The following is a 16527-nucleotide window of genomic DNA, read 5'->3' as shown; positions in this document are numbered from 1 at the left end:
TGGTGAGACACGATGAATTTTTATTTCTTACTCTAAAAAGAAATCCAACACAGATCAGATAGTGACCTTCTATCAACCCAGTCTGGAATAAGCAGCCTCCAAGGTCACCTTGGCAGGGATAGAGAAGCCTGAGGATGTGTGTAAAGGTTAGACCAGAAAGTGGCTCCTATCACTTTTGCTCACACTCCATTGGCTAGAACTCAATCACATGGGCACATTCTTAACTGCAGGGGTTACTGAGAAACAGAGCCTTATTTGCAAGGAAATGATAAACACAGCACTGCCTCTGCCATATCCTTCAAATACCACTTCTTTAGAGCTTCTCACCTGTGTACAGAATCTCATGGAAAACCTGAGTACTAATTTCTTTCATAGTAAGAGCATGGGTTTCATTTCTGAGCACACTTTTGAATGTTCTTCATACAGAGAGTATTTTTCTAGTGGGGACTAAAAAATATCTAAAGACTTTGGCTGAACTGAAGACCTTACCATAATCATCCCAATTAGAATTTCCTTCCTGGATACACCCTTTAAAGGAAATTTGACCTTTAACTACAACCACTACCAAAAACCACCCATTTGTCGAGAGTCACCTACTTTGCCATTGCAGCATACAGCAGTCAATGGGAACTTCACAGAAGTTCTTGAAATCCACAATCCTTGCCTGGCACACTCCAGTGCTGCAGGCTGACATCATCGATGGCAGTGTTGCTGTCTTTTGCTCCTCCAGCCCTCCCACAGGCTGAGTAAGCCTCTATCATCTGGAATACAGTGTGGCTTCTGTTTTCCTAATTTAACCCTGACTTACTATGTTTATAATGTTTCTCTCTGCTCACATAGTCTTTGATGAGTCAGAAGGTCCTTGCCATGCTCACAATGTGTGTACTGTGTCTCATCTATATGCACTCTCTGATGGGCAAGGAGGTATGAATTACGACTGAAGCCCTTACCACATGCCTTACACTTATAGGGCCTCTCTCCTGTGTGGACTCTGAGATGAACATGAAGATCTGAATTCCGACTGAAGCCTTTACCACACTCATCACATTTATATGGTTTCTCTCTGTTGTGATCTCTTTGATGTAAGTGAAAATATGAGCTGTAACTAAAGCACTTTCCACACACTTCGCATTTATATGGTTTTTCTCCAGTGTGAACTCTCTGATGAGTGTGAAGAACAGAGCTATATGCAAAATCCTTTCCACACACATTGCATTTGTATGGTTTCTCCCCTGTGTGGACTCTCTGGTGAATGTGAAGGTGTGTACTTTGGCTGAAGCCCTTTCCACACTCACCACACCTATAAGGTTTCTCCCCTGTGTGAAACCTCCAGTGGACTTGAAGAACGGAGCTTGAACTAAAGCACTTGCCACACTCACTGCATTTGTAGGGCTTCTCTCCAGTGTGGACTCGCTGATGGACAAGAAGGTTGGAGCTCTGATCAAAGCCCTTCCCACACTCATCACATTTATAGGGCTTTTTCCCTGTGTGTACTCCCTGATGAATACAAAGAAGTGACCTAAATCCAAACCCTTTCCCACATACGTCGCATTTGTAGGGCATGTCTCCTGTGTGGACTCGATGATGGTTGTGAAGGGAGGAGTTGCGCCTGAAGCCCTTGCCACATTCTTTACATTTGTAGGGTTTGTCTCCCGGGGGGACTTTCTGATATCTGGGAAGGTGTGAGCTCTGTTTGCAGCCCATAGGCCATTCGTGGAACTCATAGGGAGTCTCGCTTGAGTGGGTTTTACAATGAACAATAAGATCTTGGCTCTGAATAAAGTTCTTTCCATACTGGTCACATTTATAAGATTTTTCTCCTAGGTGAGCGCTGTGATGGACACGAGGATCTGTATCATCTGCAAAGGCCACCCCACAGTTATTACATGTGAAAGGCTGTGGTACTACACGGGCCGCATTATGTTGTTCAACTGTTGATTTCATACCCAAGTTTTTCCCACAGTCGGGGTGTCTACCAGGGTCCTCTCCTTTACATTCTTGGGACTCATGATGATCACGTGCGGTCCAATTGAGGCTGCCATCATGCCGAGTACGTCTATACAATTTCTCTTCCATGTAAATTCCCTTATATCTTCCCTGAGAGTTCTGGGGCTCGGTCATTATGTTGGCTTTCCTCCACGATTCTGGGGTAAGAACCTGTGTCAGGCCTTGCCATGCTGTGATATCTTGATTTTTGATAATGGCATTTACTACATAGTTTTCATTTTTAGAAATCTGAAGAGACACGCCTGCCCACTCTTCACAGAGGGAAACATCTTCTAAATGTGGGGAACACTCTTCTTGAAGGTTCATGACATAATCCTGACTCACAGTTAAATCCCGGATCCTTTGTTTCCAAATCTGCCAGCAACGAAGCACTTCTTGCGAAAGGTAACTTAACCCCTTTTCCTGAAGATTCAAAATGTTGTTTTTAATCCCATCTCCTATGAGAAGAAAGAGAATGTGGCTAAGAGAACAAGTCAATCATCTGTCCAGAGGTTTTGAGAAAATGAAATACGATGGGGTGGGAAGTTGTCCCTGTTCTAATTGTGAAACAATTAGAGCCATGGTAATTCTAACCTGTGAGCTGCCAATTAGAAATCAAGTGTTGTAGGGAAATTAAGAGAAATCTTGGCCAGGTGCAGTGGCTCATGCCTGTAGTAGCAACACTTTGAGAGGCTGAGGTGGGAGAATCACTCAAGCCCAGGAGATCAAGACCAGGCTGGACAATATGGTGAGATCCCATCTCTACAAAAAAAATTAAAAATTGGGTCAGTTTTGCCTATGATCCCAGCCACTTGGAAATCTGAGGTTGGAGGATTGTTTAATCCTGGGACGCAGAGGCTGCAGTGAGCCAAGATTGTGCCACTGCACTCCAGCCTGGGTGACAGAGCAAGATCTTTCCACCCCCACGCCACAAAAAAAGAAAAAAAGGAAGTCTTAGGAAAAATTTATGAAGGAAGAAATTCACCTCCCTGCTATAAGAGTAGTCGATAAAAAGCTTTCAATAATCTTGCTACAAAAGGTATGGGAAAGGCTCCCATTTTATGTAGTGTATGTGTGTATATAAATAATACATATTGATGGAGTGTTTTCTATATGTTGGGCAGAGTGAGGGACCCAAAGAGTCACAAGAGGTTTCAGAAACAAGCAACAAGTCCTATCTCCTGATAGCTTCCCTTCCTTCACATCACTGTCGTATGGAGGACTATCATGTATCTTTGTGTACAACCTGCACAACTGTACATGGTGAGCCTAAAGGGGATGGGGATGAAAAGGCAATGGGGATGGAAATGGGGATAAACATTGTGAAATATGGTCCTGGCATTGTGCGGGGATGCATATGTTAAACTTCTGAGATGAGCTTTTTTTTTTTTTTTTTTTTTTTTTTTGAGACGGAGTCTGGCTCTGTCGCCCGGGCTGGAGTGCAGTGGCCGGATCTCAGCTCACTGCAAGCTCCGCCTCCCGGGTTTACGCCATTCTCCTGCCTCAGCCTCCCGAGTAGCTGGGACTACAGGCGCCCGCCACCTTGCCCGGCTAGTTTTTTGTATTTTTTTAGTAGAGACGGGGTTTCACCGTGTTAGCCAGGATGGTCTCGATCTTCTGACCTCGTGATCCGCCCGTCTCGGCCTCCCAAAGTGCTAGGATTACAGGCTTGAGCCACCGCACCCGGCCGAGATGAGCTTTAAGAGACATCCTTTTTATTTTCCCCAAGGTTCTTTGTCTTCATGAAAAGATAGAAACCACTCAGATCCTACAATCCATTTCCTTAAGTTCTACCCTTTTAAGTTACTGCAGAATCTCAAACAGCCATGACTATGAGAATGGGGAACAGATACCGTGGCACTGTCAATGGCCTGGCACCCAGGGAAGCAAGACTGTGGTATATAACAAACAGGGGCCTGAGGCAGAAGAGGATGATCATATTCTTGGGACCCTAAGATGGGTTTCAAAATGGCATGAATATCATAGTCAAGTCCCACTGGATACCGCTTTGGTTCAAGCTCCTTTCTGGGTTAATTGAAAGTGACTTTAAGTTTATAAAATAGTATCAGGGAAAGGGAGACCATGAGCTGCTCCGAATGGGCTTAAGCAGTGGTTTCCCAATTGTTTTGATTGTAACCCACAGTAAAATCGGCATTGTGACTCAGTAGGAATAGGCACAAGCATCAACACAGACTGGTCACTAAAACAGAAGTTTTATCAGCTGATACTTACATACTATGTGCAATGCACTTTGATAAATTCTTTTGTTTTCTGTTCTATTAATCTACTTTGCTTTTTAAAAATTGCTAGTTATGACACAGTAATTTGATTTCAGGACTCGCCAAGAGGGTTTTATCCTGCAGTTTGAGAAACAACTGCAAGGATATGCAGATTTATGCAAAAGGCCCTGTGTCTACAGTTTACACTTTGGTTTCATGAGGTTATTTATTACAAACATAGGACCTAGGGCCAGATTAGGAGGGCTCAAATCCTAGTTCTTCTTACAAGCAGTTGTGATCGTGGGCAAGTTATTAATTCTGTGACTCAGTTGTTTCATTCATTGATATGGTTTGGCTGTGTCCCCACCCAAATCTCTTCTTGAATTGTAACTCCCATAATTCCCACGTGTCGTGTCCCATAATTCCCACATGTCAGAGCCCCCACACAGAGTCCTTACCAGGGCACTGCCTAGTGGAGCTGTGAGAAGAGGGCCACTGTCCTTCAGACCCCAGAATGCTAGATGCACTGACAGCTTGCACCGTGTGCCTGGAAAAGCCACAAACACACAACACCAGCCCATGAAAGCAGCCAGAAGGGAGACTATACTCTGCAGAGCCACAGGGGCAGAGCTGCCCAAGACCATGGAAACCCACCTTTTACATCAGTGTGACCAGGATGCAAGACATAGAGTCAAAGGAGATCACATTTGAGCTTTAAGATTTGACAGCCCTGTTGGATTTCAGACTTGCATGAGGCCTGTAGCCCCTTTGATTTGGCCAATTTCTCCCATTTGGAACAGCTGTATTTACACAATGCCTGTACCTGCACTGTACCTAGGAAGTAAATAACTTGTTTTTGATTTTACAGGCTCATAGACGGATTAGACTTGGCTTGTCTCAGATGAGACACTGGACTGTGGACTTTTGAGTTAATGCTGAAATGAGTTAAGACTTTGGGGGACTGTTGGGAGGCATGATTGGTTTTCAAATGTAAGGACATAAGATTTGGGAGGGGCCAGGGGTGGGATAATATGGTTTGGCTGTGTCCCCACCCAAATCTCATCTTGAATTGTAACTCCCACAATTCCCATGTGTCATGGGAGGAACCCAGTGGGAGGTGATTGAATTATGGGGGCGGGTTTTTCCTGTGTTGTTCTCATGATAATGAATGAGTCTCATGAGATCTGATGGCTTTAAAGAGGGGAGTTTCCAGCTGGATGCGGTGCCTCATGCCTGTAATCCCAGCACTTTGGGACGCCAAGGCGGGCGGATCTCGAGGTCAAGAGATTGAGACCATCCTGGCCAACATGGTGAAACCCCGTGTCTACTAAAAATACAAAAATTAGCTGGGCATGGTAGCACATGCCTGTAGTCCCAGCTACCCAGGAGACTGAGGCAGGAGAATTGCTTGAACCCGGGAGGTGGAGGTTGCAGTGAGCCAAGATAGCACCACTGCACTCCAGCCTGGCTACAGAGCCAGACTCTGTCAAAAAAAAAAAAAAAAAAGGGGGGGCAGGGGCGGTTCCCTGAAGAAGCGCTCTTCTCTTGTCTGCCACCATGTGAGACGTGCCTTTCACCTTCCACCATGATTGTGAGGCCTCCCTAGGCATGTGGAACTGTAAGTCCAATACACCTCTATCTTGTAAATTGCCCAGTCTCGAGTATGTCTTTATCAGCAGTGTGAAAACAGAGTAATACATCATAAAAGGGGGATAATAACAGTAACTATCTGTATTAGTCCACTCTCACGTTGTTAATAAAGACATACCCCAAACTGGGTAATTTATAAAGGAAAGAGGTTTAATTGACTCATAGTTCCATATGGCTGGGGTGGCCTCACAATCATGGCAGAAGGTGAAGGAAGAGCAAACAGACGTCCTACATGGCGGCAGGCAAAGAGAAAGCCTGTGCAGGAGAACACCCATTTATAAAACCATCAGCTCTCATGAGACTTATTCACTCTCATGAGAACAGCATGAGAAAGACCCCTGCCCCATGATTCAGTTGCCTCCTACCAGGTCCCTCCCACAACATGTGGGAATTATGGGAGCTACAATTCAAGATGAGACTTGGGTAGGGACATAGCCAAACCATATCTCTATCTCATAAACTAAACTTAGGTAACACATAACTGTATATGAACCTCTGAGAAATAAAAATGAGGTTAGATATTTATCAAAAAGTAATCAAATAAACCAACACTTAGATTACACTTACTACATACCAGTAAGTGTTGGCTATTGTAACTGCCAATGAAACCAAAGTTCTCCCTTGGTTCCTTTAACACTGGTTTATCCAAAACATTGGATAAACATTGATTTTTCTCCAGAAGCAACCAATAGATCAAGGCCGTTGGTGATGTGTGAATTTTATCAGTCTCATTCTGAGAAATATGAGGAAAGAATGAGAGCCTAAATGTGTGAGTAGGGAGGGAGGGGTTACTACATGCACTGAATGCCCACAGGCCAGGGGTATGAGATTTGGGGAGAGCTCCCTCACATCACAAGGGGCCACATCCTCACATTGATCTGTAAAAGCTCATTAACTGCAGGGTTCTAACCTGCACATGAATCTCTTAGGATTTTTCTTTCCAGTGGCCAATGCATCTTTTTGTGATCTAACTGGAATATTCTATCTGGTTTGAAATGATGATTTGAAGAAACAGGTTCAGTGGTCTGATGCTCAGTTACTCACCCACTGAGATAAGGTTCCTGAAGTTTTCCAGCATCACATCTTGGTACAGGTTTATCTGGGCTTTATCCAATAGTGCCAGCTCTTCCTTGGTGAAGACAACAGCCACATCCTTAAATGTCACCCTTTCCTAAAACATCAACCACACGCCACATCAATCATCCACACAAATGACTGGTCTTAGTCTGTTTGGGCTGCCTTAATAAAATACCACAGTCTGACTAGATTAAACAAAATAAACTTATTTCTTCCTGTTCTGGAGGTTGGAAAGTCTAAGATCAAGTACCACCAAGATAGGTTTCATTCAGGTTTCTTCTCTTGGCTTGTAGACAGCTGTCCTCTCACTGTGTCCTTACGTGGCATAGGGAGAATGACAGCAAGCTGTGTTGAGTCTCTCTCATAAGGACACTAATCCTGTTGGATCAGGGATTCCCAAAGGACAATATTAATCAAATTATAAAATATGGCCCAGGAAACAGGCGCAGATAAATCTACACTAAGGTGTTGTGCCAATACATAAGTCTGGTAGTGTTCCATGAGTTCATTTCTCATCACACACCAAGATTTGGTATTTTCATTTTTTCATGGCAGATTAATCTATTTTTATCATGTTAAAAGGAACTAAGAAGACAGGGTAACTAAAAGCATTGGCCCCTAGATTCAAAAAACACAAAAGAGAAAAGGGAGATTAGGATAAATAAGAACACTTCGATATCAACTAGGTATTAAAAAATAGTGGTATCAATGTGAAATTTCTTCAGTATGTTAGCAGTAATGTGGAAATGTAGGAGAATGCTCTTATTCTTAGGAGCTATAAGCTGAAATATTTAGGGATGAATTATAATGATGCCTGCAATTTATCCCCAAGTGGGTCATCAAAATAAAATATAGATATGTGTGTGTATATACGTATATTATGCATATGTTTGTGGGTGATTCTGAACAATTGATGAATTGAGGTGAAGATTACACATTATGCTATTCTTTCATCTTCCTGATAAATTGAAATTTCTCAAAATAAAAGAATGTGGGGAATAAGCTGATATTAATAACCATCTCCTAATCAAGAAACCAATTTTTACATAAAATATTTCTATCGCTGCATATATCACACTGCTCAGAGTTAAGTATTTACAGATATGTTCTCTCAATAGACTCTGCATCTCTAAATAAAGCAGAGCTTTCAAACAAAAGTTGTAAGCAGTTACAAAGGACTTCACAAGGAATATGTTACTAACAATTGTCCAACTACCAAAATCTGACAATGATTAAAACCAAAATCTAGGGGAGTCAGCACTGTTGTCCTAATAGCACCACTCTCTCAGTAGCACTACTGTTAGAGGCAACAAAATTGAATTGGAGTTAACCATTCAGGAAATAGATACCCTGAAGCCTGCTTGGGGTGTTCCAACGTAGGGAGAAGGGGTTAGGAATAGAGGTTCACCCAGCATACTCCCCATTCTCCATTCTCTGCCTCAACTATAGAGCCTGGGAAAATAAAACACTCATTTCTCCACCACCCTTGTAGCTGGATGGATCCCTTGTAGGAATCCTAGGCAGCGATTGTCACAGGATACAGGTACAAGGACAACCTCAAAATATTAAGAAACCAAATTTTATAAACTAATAAACACATGCAAAAATCTTTAAATCTTTTCTTCTATGAAGTATTCTTGTAAAACCATCTATGAAGTATTCTTGTAAAACCTTAAACCTAAATCTATTCAAGCATCTGGTGCTTCCACTTACAAGAAATACTGTGGATAGAATAACACATTGAAAGACACCAAAAGGAAGCAAACAAATGCATTCCAAATGTAGGAAAGAACACAGGACACCAAACTTGGTTTGTTTGTTTGTTTGTTTGTTTGTTTTTGAGACGGAGTCTCGCTCTGTTGTCCGGGCTGGAGTGCAGTGGCCGGATCTCAGCTCACTGCAAGCTCCGCCTCCCGGGTTTACGCCATTCTCCTGCCTCAGCCTCCCGAGTAGCTGGGACTACAGGCGCCCGCCACCTCGCCCGGCTAGTTTTTTGTATTTTTTAGTAGAGACGGGGTTTCACCGTGTTAGCCAGGATGGTCTCGATCTCCTGACCTCGTGATCCACCCGTCTCGGCCTCCCAAAGTGCTGGGATTACAGGCTTGAGCCACCGCGCCCGGCCCAAACTTGGTTTCTATAACAAGTCAATAGCAGGAGAGAATAAAGTAGAGGGGCAGATTTCTCTGGATTAAAAGAGATTATGAGATGTAACAACCAACTATATGATAGTATAGACCTTGTTAAGATCCCATTTGAACAAACTAACTGTTAAAAAAAATTTTTTTTTATAGATAATCAGGGAAATTTGATTATTGTCTGGGTATTAGATAATACCAAATAATTATTGATTATCTCATTAGTCCATTTTTAAGGAAATATATACTGAAATACATAGAGAGTGTGGTAAATTAGATTGCTGTTTAGAAATATCCTCTTCCATGCTCTCCAGTCCCACTAAAGGACCAGAGTGTGTCTCCTTACCCCTTTAGTTTGGACTTGGAATGGAACTTGCTCTGGCTACCAAAATGAAGCAGAAGTGATAACGTGCCAGTTCTAAACCTGGGCCTCGAGAGATCTCACGTGTCCACTTGCTCTCTTGCCCCTCTGTCTTCACTATGAGGACACACCCAAGCTAATCAAAACCAGCAGAGTGCTACCAAATATTCATGGCATTGGTTTTAGGTCCAGGAGATAACCATTGAGGACGCTGTTATAGGAGGCTGAAAAATGGTGACCTGGGTGATGTAGTGGTAAACATTTGGTAAACTGTTGCTGTAAGTCAGAAGATAGAAAATGGACATAATGAATCTTGGACTTGGGCAAGATGGTTTCTAGGCAGAAGGATAAAAGTGTGAGCTCATTCATTTTAGTTGCATATATAATAAGGGACTATACAAGAGTGAGGTACTCAGAGAAAAACCAATACAGTGTGAAATAACATGCCTCTTTAAAATACTTTGGGAAAGAAAAAAACGGAAAAAGAGATTAAGCAAATCTCTTTGGCAAAAAGTTAATTGTTGAAACTGCATGATGGGTACTGCAAATGGAGGATCATAATACCATTTGCTCTTTTTGTGTATTTTCATAATTAATTTTTTTCATGATTAAAAGAAAATCCTTCCTCCACACTGTGATGGTCTTTTTAATGTGTCAACTTGGCTAAGCTACAGTCCTCAGTTATTGAATCAAACACTAATCCAGGTATTGCTGTGAAGATAATTTGTAGATGTGATTAAAGTCCATAATCAGTTGACTTTAAGGGAGATTATTCTAACTAATCTGAGGATGTCTGATTCAATAAACTGAAAGGTCTTATGAGCAGAACTGAGGCTTCCCTGGGAGGGGGAGAAATTCCCCCCACAGACAGTAGCTTCAGTCTGTCCAAGAGTTCTGGCCTACCCTTCCTGATGGGCTGCCCTGTAGATTTTGGACTTGCCTAGTTAGCCCCCATAATCATATAAGTCAATTCCTTACAATAAATCTCTTAATATATATCTCTTACTGGTTCTGCCTTGCTGGTTGAACTCTGACCAATACATACCCATTCAAATCTTGCTACTTATTGAACTAGACCAGTGACATTTAGAGTATGGTCATGTATATGCTGCCCATGCACTCAGATGCTGTGGCAACACCAAACTGCTATAAAAGTTTCTGAACTTACTCTTGATTCTTTTTCCCTCATGGGGCAGTGACAAGCAGTTCATGGACTGGTACTGGTACTGGTACATGAACCACACTTAGAGTAGCACCAAAGCAGACATCTTGAAATCTGTGAGTTATTTCTTCACTTCTATAAAGGGAGTCAAACCGCCTGCCTCACAAAGTCATTATGAGCAAGATAAAGTACCTAATACATAGCAGTCACTCAAAAAATGCTGACCTCCTTTCAGAAAACAGAAGTGTCTGGTTCCTCAGAATGAACAGTATATTTAAAGAGAAAGAAACCCTTAACTTACCTGGAACTTAATCATATCGTCTTCCTTTTGGAAAGGGCAGGATTCTGGAAAAGCAGAACTGCAAAGAAGAAAGAATCCATGAGATCATGGATTCAACAAGTTATGAATGAACATTTGTTCCTTCCTTATCTGTAAAAGTTTCTCACAATTTCTCCACTCCCTAGATATCATCTCTTCTCACTCTGAACAGACTGAACTCCCACCTTCTCAAGACTTCCCTCAATTTGGCCCCAGTCCCTCAATCTCAAACCACTGTGTAACTCCTCTCTCTCTCCTCAAGGTTTTGGGTCAAAACCTGCACATTCTTTTCCTTTGCTCAGACTTGTGAATGAACTGACATAATCTACATCTGAATTTCGCAGGAAAAGAGGCCCCAGAATTGCTGATTAAGGGAGCAATCTCAGGGCTGGGCACAGTGGCTCACGCCTGAAATCCCAGCACTTTAGGAACACAAGATGGGTGGATCGCTTGAGGCCAGGAGTTCGAGACCAGCCTGGCTAACATGGTGAAACCCTGTCTCTACTAAAAATACAAAATTAGCTGCCTGTGGTGGCGGGCGCCTATAATCCCAGCTACTCAGGAGGCTGAGGCAGGACGATCACTTGAACCTGTGAGGCGGAGGCTTCAGTGAGCCGTGATTGCACCACTGCACTCCAGCCTGGGCAACAGAGACAGAGTTGTCTCAAAAAAAAGAAGAGAGAGAGAGAGAGCAATCTCAGGATGACAGGGACCTTCTGCTATTTCCACTTTTCACATGCAAGACTTGATTTTGTATGGCTAGGCCTGTGGTCTAAAAAACTTGAGGTTAGCCAAGATATACAAATTAAATCTCAATTTTTATTATTATGTTAATCAATAATACAAAATTTTAAACATCTACACCTTGACTCTTGGCTTCCTAAACTATCTCTCCAGCACCCATTCTATCCCCTGCTTTTGCAAATATTGATGACACACCTATGACATAAAAGACACATCCTCTGCTCTGGAAATGCTCACAGTATACTGAACTATAAATGTTCTCAGACTGCAGGTAGTCCAAAGTAGATAGACACAGACCTTCTAAGCTTGCCACTTCATATACACTAAAGCCCCTTCCTGTTCTGCTTTTATCAGTGGATTCCCTTGCCAATTAGCTTCCAGTTGGGTTCAGCCAATGGGGAAAGCCAGCAAGAGATCCAGGGAAGGGACAAGAGTGAAGTCGGGATATTTATCCCCCCAGGTAAGCTGTGGAATGGCTATGTTCCATATCCATTTACCAAAGGTCGTGGCCTCCATCAGGCAGCTGTCATCCCATAAATCTTTCTTCAGGTTTTAGTGACTGCCTCTTCACTTAGCCCTTCAGTCCTAAAGGCAGTAAGTTATCCTGCCTCAGAGCTATCACTAGCTCTGAAATATTGCAATATCCTTTGTTGATTACCACAGACTGCCTACAACTTTATAGATTGTGCCTTTATTAAGCTCTTCTCAAATTACCCAATTTGAGTGTTCTGTTTATTTTTTCTTGGGATTCCATCTGATAAACCCTGTAAACACAATTGTCTCTGGCCTTTGTGGAGACACTTACTGTATAAAATTGCCACTTTAGGCACTGTGGAAACTACAAAGATTAAAAAATAAAAGCCCAAAACCATGTTTCTGCCTTCTCAGATACTGCTTTTCAGACTATCTGTGATAAAGGACGAGTTTTAAAAGTATTATTACTGTTACTTTCAGTCTGTCACAGACTGATATTTTGGTAAGATACAGTAAAAAGAAATCACTGGAATAAGGAAATTAAGAAGGTATGCAATTTAAAGCCCAGTTGTTATTATTATGTTAATCGATAAGACAAAATTTTAAACATCTAAACTCAAGTTCTCAAATTATCTGGTCACAGACCAATATCATTTATTGGCACTGGTCTGTTGGCTACCCTTTGAATTGCAGCTTACAGGGTTATAGAAACAGGTTAAAAGACTATGAAATGTCTTTTTGGTAAATCCTTGGACTCCTTTTCTCTCCTTTCCTACCTTTAAGAGACATCATTAATCATATCTTATTTTGGGTTTCAACAAAGGGCAAAATAAGGAGTATTCAACTCATTAGTACAGCATGAATTACATCGTTTTACAATAATTAAAACCTACAAGGAAAACACTCCTCCTTTCTCCTGTCGAAAAACTACAAATCCTAAAAACAAAAATAACCAAGCTGTAGTCTTTTATCCACTGTACCTGGTAAGGATCTTATCATTTAACAAGCACTCAATCAATGTTTCTTGATATTAACAAATGCAGAAATAGAATTGGCTTGGATATTATACATTAGATGCATTTGCAAAGACATAAACTCACCCTCTACTTCCAGTACCTGTTCTCACTTAAGAGCCAAAAATGGGACAGGTTTATTTTCAAGCACACATCTACACACATGCACTCACACATATATGGTTGGGGGTTTGGTTTCCTGAATTTCTGGCTTCAGACACTACCTGCCTGTATCAAGGCAGGGCCGTGGCAGGAACCAGAATGGCATATTCAAATTTGAGGGGAATTTAATAAACAGACAGCTTACAATGGTGTTGGCTGGGGGTAAGGAAATCACAGTGGATAAGGCTCTATCCTGGGAAGTGACAGGGAGGTGCCATTATAATACCTGGGTCTTAAGAGGTAAGGGGAGGGAGCAGTCCCTGGAGCCAGGAACTGAGAGGACTGTGTGGCCAGGGCCACCCAAACCATGATCTGTTGTTAGAAGGGCAGCTAATCTGTGACAATCCTGCAGAGAGAGAACTGGGGGACAAGATACTCCAAATCACAATTCTTCCTCTCTCCAAACTTTTCTGTTGAGAATTCCCATTGGCCAAAGACAAGCAAGGCTAGAAGGCAATTGTGGCCTTTCAGGGCAGACAGCAGGGGAAAAGGTGGGGCAGCCAAAGACATGGGGCACATGGCACCTCAAGACTCTTGTTTTTTCCCTACCTGCCAAAGTCCACACAGCTCTCGCACACAAATGCCTTTCTCATCCTTCAACCTGACAACTACTCTGATCTGAGGAATGCATCAGGAATGAGACCAGAAGCCCATATCAACCTCTTCAGGGAATGAGGACCTAGAGGAAAAGTGCAGCTGAATCTGGAACTGCAATTGCCCAGAAACACAATCAGAAATGTAACAAATGCTGCTATTACACCTAAAATAATTAACACAAATTCTCTAACTTTATCAAATATACAGAGAGCGTTCAAACTTCAAATTTGTTGAGTGCAATTTAACAACTTATATTTGCTCATCTGCTTTATAATCCTCAAAGTCCCTACTCCCTGGCTCACAGCATGTGAGGTGAGAATGGAGTTAATAATTTGGGGCAGTTTTTTCTTTTCTTTTCTTTTCTTTTCTTTTTTTTTTTTTTTTTGAGACGGAGTCTCGCTCTGTCGCCGAGACCCGGAGTGCAGTGGCGAGATCTAGGCTCACTGCAAGCTCCGCCTTCCGGGTTCACGCCATTCTCCTGCCTCAGCCTCCCGAGTAGCTGGGACTACAGGCGCCCGCCACCACGCCCGGCTAATTTTTTGTATCTTTTTTAGTAGAGACGGGGCGTCACCGTGTTAGCCAGGATGGTCTTGATCTCCTGACCGCGTGATCCGCCCACCTCGGCCTCCCAAAGCGCTGGGATTACAGGCGTGAGCCACCGCACCCGGCCTGGGGCAGTTCTTTTCAAAATAAATTAGGTGACATTAAACTCCAGAGTTATTGCGGTCTGAGTTGTTTCTTTATTGCCAGAAGCCAGAACCTCTGCCCTGACGTTAGAAATGCCCCGCTGGAGTCAGAGCTGCCAAAATCCAGAGTTCAGACCCAAGACAACTCCCCCTCCAAGAACCTAGGGGTGCTGAGCCGGAATCGGCCCCACCAAACTGAGCGGGAACAGCCCAAGCCATCCTCTATACCCTGAGACACGCTGATTAGGCAAATCCCTTATCCCATTCAGGGACGCACAGACCCAGCCATTACTCCTGAACCCTGAGCCAGGGCCCCCCTGCCCTCATCCAGAGATGCACATCCCAAGACTGACACTAAGCTTCGACCCGAGGACGCACAGCGCGAGTCGCTTTCACGAAACGTGAAGAAGAGGCACTGTTTTCTCAAACCCAGGGCTGCTCCCCAAACCGAGCCCAAGCTCTCCCCATCCCATCCCTGGTAGGTCGCGCCGCTGAACTTCCCCAGCCTACCCCACCCACGAGGCCTTATCATTGGTCACCAGTCCCCTCTTCCACTTCTCCTACTTCAGTCCACAGGGACGGGTCACAGCTGCACATCCGACACCCCTACTCCTGGCTACGCCTCCAAGAGGGGCGCGGTCCAGGCGGGACTCACCCCAACATCCCAAACAATGTCGCCTGAAGCATGCGTCCGGTACCACGGCGCATGCGCTAGGAGGCCTATGGACCACAATCCCCAGAAAGCCCCGCGCGCCACTGTGACCATTCGCAAGGCTACCCGGGTGAAGTCAGGGGTTGGCCGGAAGTGCTTTGACTTCCGTGCATTCGTCTAAAATAATGGCAATCATAATAACGATAAAATAATGAAATGTAAAATAAATCACTAATGAAATGTTAAATAAATCACTATCAACGATGAAAAGAAAAAGTTTCAATATTTTACTACTTGGAAATGAGCACTTTACCATTTTACTGAAGACTTTTATGATGAAGACTTTTATAGCCATGTCCTTCAATGTTATAACCACGAAACTTTTCAATTAAAATTCATTTAAATATTTTCCCTCCCCGCCCCTCACCATGTTTTGTTTCTGTTGATGAAGACTCTGGATAATCTACACTTGCGATATAACATAGCCCTGTAATTTGTTTCCTAGTCTCAGGAGAAGCAGAAAGAATTAACAACCACTGTCTGAATCCTTAACAGCGGAATTGCAGGAGTACTGAGAGCCTCCTAGAAGAGACACAACACAGCATAACAAGAAAACGGGAAGTTTTCAGATTCTTTTTTGAAAATTTCCCCTTGTTTGGCCTTAGGCTTTATTTTGCTGTATGTTATTGCATTTAAGATTTAAGATTTCTATTAAAGAAAAATTTGGGTACCCTAATGGGGTAAGAAAATTGAATAAGAATTCCATTAGAGGCCCACAGTTTTAGCCTGGACGAAAGCCCTAATAACGGGTGAGAACAATCTCTCCTAGGAATGGTCCGCTGGTCCTGCTGGCAGAGGCTCTGTTTGGAGTATCTGGCTGGCATTCTCTTTTCCACGCACGCTCAAGCTGTAGGGATTGTGAGGCAGTTCCAGTCCTGGACTAGACAGGTAAGTGAAGACCCCCACCTCTAGGCAATGGGCAGGAAATGGTTGAATAGTATCCAACTATAGCTTGACATTGCAACTTAGGGCACATAAAGGGACAGTGAAATTCTTTTGGCTTATCTGTGTCTTTTGATGTTTACATGTTTGATGTTCTTATACGTTGCTCTAAGTTGAAGGATTACTTGATTTAATCTGACATACTTGAACTTTAACGAGTTCAGGAATATTTTTATTTTTGGCCTAATACAAGGTTAATTTTTGTGACATCTGTGTCTATTGGAAAACCATGTGTGTCCTCTATCCGATGGATATGCATACATTTATGTTTTCACCAAACTTGCTAAC

The 16527-nt window shown here is 42.9% G+C and overlaps 1 protein-coding gene across 6 annotated transcripts; it reads right to left on the bottom strand.

Annotated features, from left to right (window-relative positions):
* Nucleotides 1-15308, bottom strand: LOC101011076 (zinc finger protein 285). 6 transcript variants are annotated; one of them, XM_003915674.4, is made up of 4 exons: nucleotides 15241-15308; nucleotides 10892-10949; nucleotides 6900-7026; nucleotides 1-2444 (listed from the first exon to the last, which is right to left on the bottom strand). In XM_003915674.4, exons 1-4 carry the CDS (start codon nucleotides 15291-15293, stop codon nucleotides 814-816), a joined length of 1869 nt encoding a protein of 622 aa, XP_003915723.3. In that variant the 5' UTR covers nucleotides 15294-15308; the 3' UTR covers nucleotides 1-813. The 6 variants fall into 6 exon arrangements, with proteins under 6 accessions (XP_003915723.3, XP_009192955.2, XP_031518325.1 ...); XM_009194691.2 differs by having other exon boundaries at nucleotides 10892-10935; nucleotides 15241-15284; XM_031662465.1 differs by having other exon boundaries at nucleotides 15150-15249.
* Between the last annotated feature and the right edge of the window lie 1219 nt (nucleotides 15309-16527).

Source organism: Papio anubis, unplaced genomic scaffold (assembly GCF_008728515.1).
Source record: "Papio anubis isolate 15944 unplaced genomic scaffold, Panubis1.0 scaffold66, whole genome shotgun sequence".
NCBI lineage: Eukaryota > Metazoa > Chordata > Mammalia > Primates > Cercopithecidae > Papio > Papio anubis.
The sequence above is the reverse complement of the archived record's forward strand: the minus strand, read 5'-3'. Positions and strand labels throughout refer to the sequence as shown.

Excerpts from the sequence above, each read along its gene's own strand:
- LOC101011076 (XM_003915674.4), bottom strand. The coding sequence starts at position 15,293 with ATGCGCCGTGGTACCGGACGCATGCTTCAGGCGACATTGTTTGGGATG. Across the intron at positions 10,950-15,240 it reads ACATTGTTTGGGATGTTGGG|TTCTGCTTTTCCAGAATCCT; the intron begins GTGAGTCCCGCC and ends TCTTCTTTGCAG. Across the intron at positions 2,445-6,899 it reads CAGGAACCTTATCTCAGTGG|GAGATGGGATTAAAAACAAC; the intron begins GTGAGTAACTGA and ends TTCTTCTCATAG.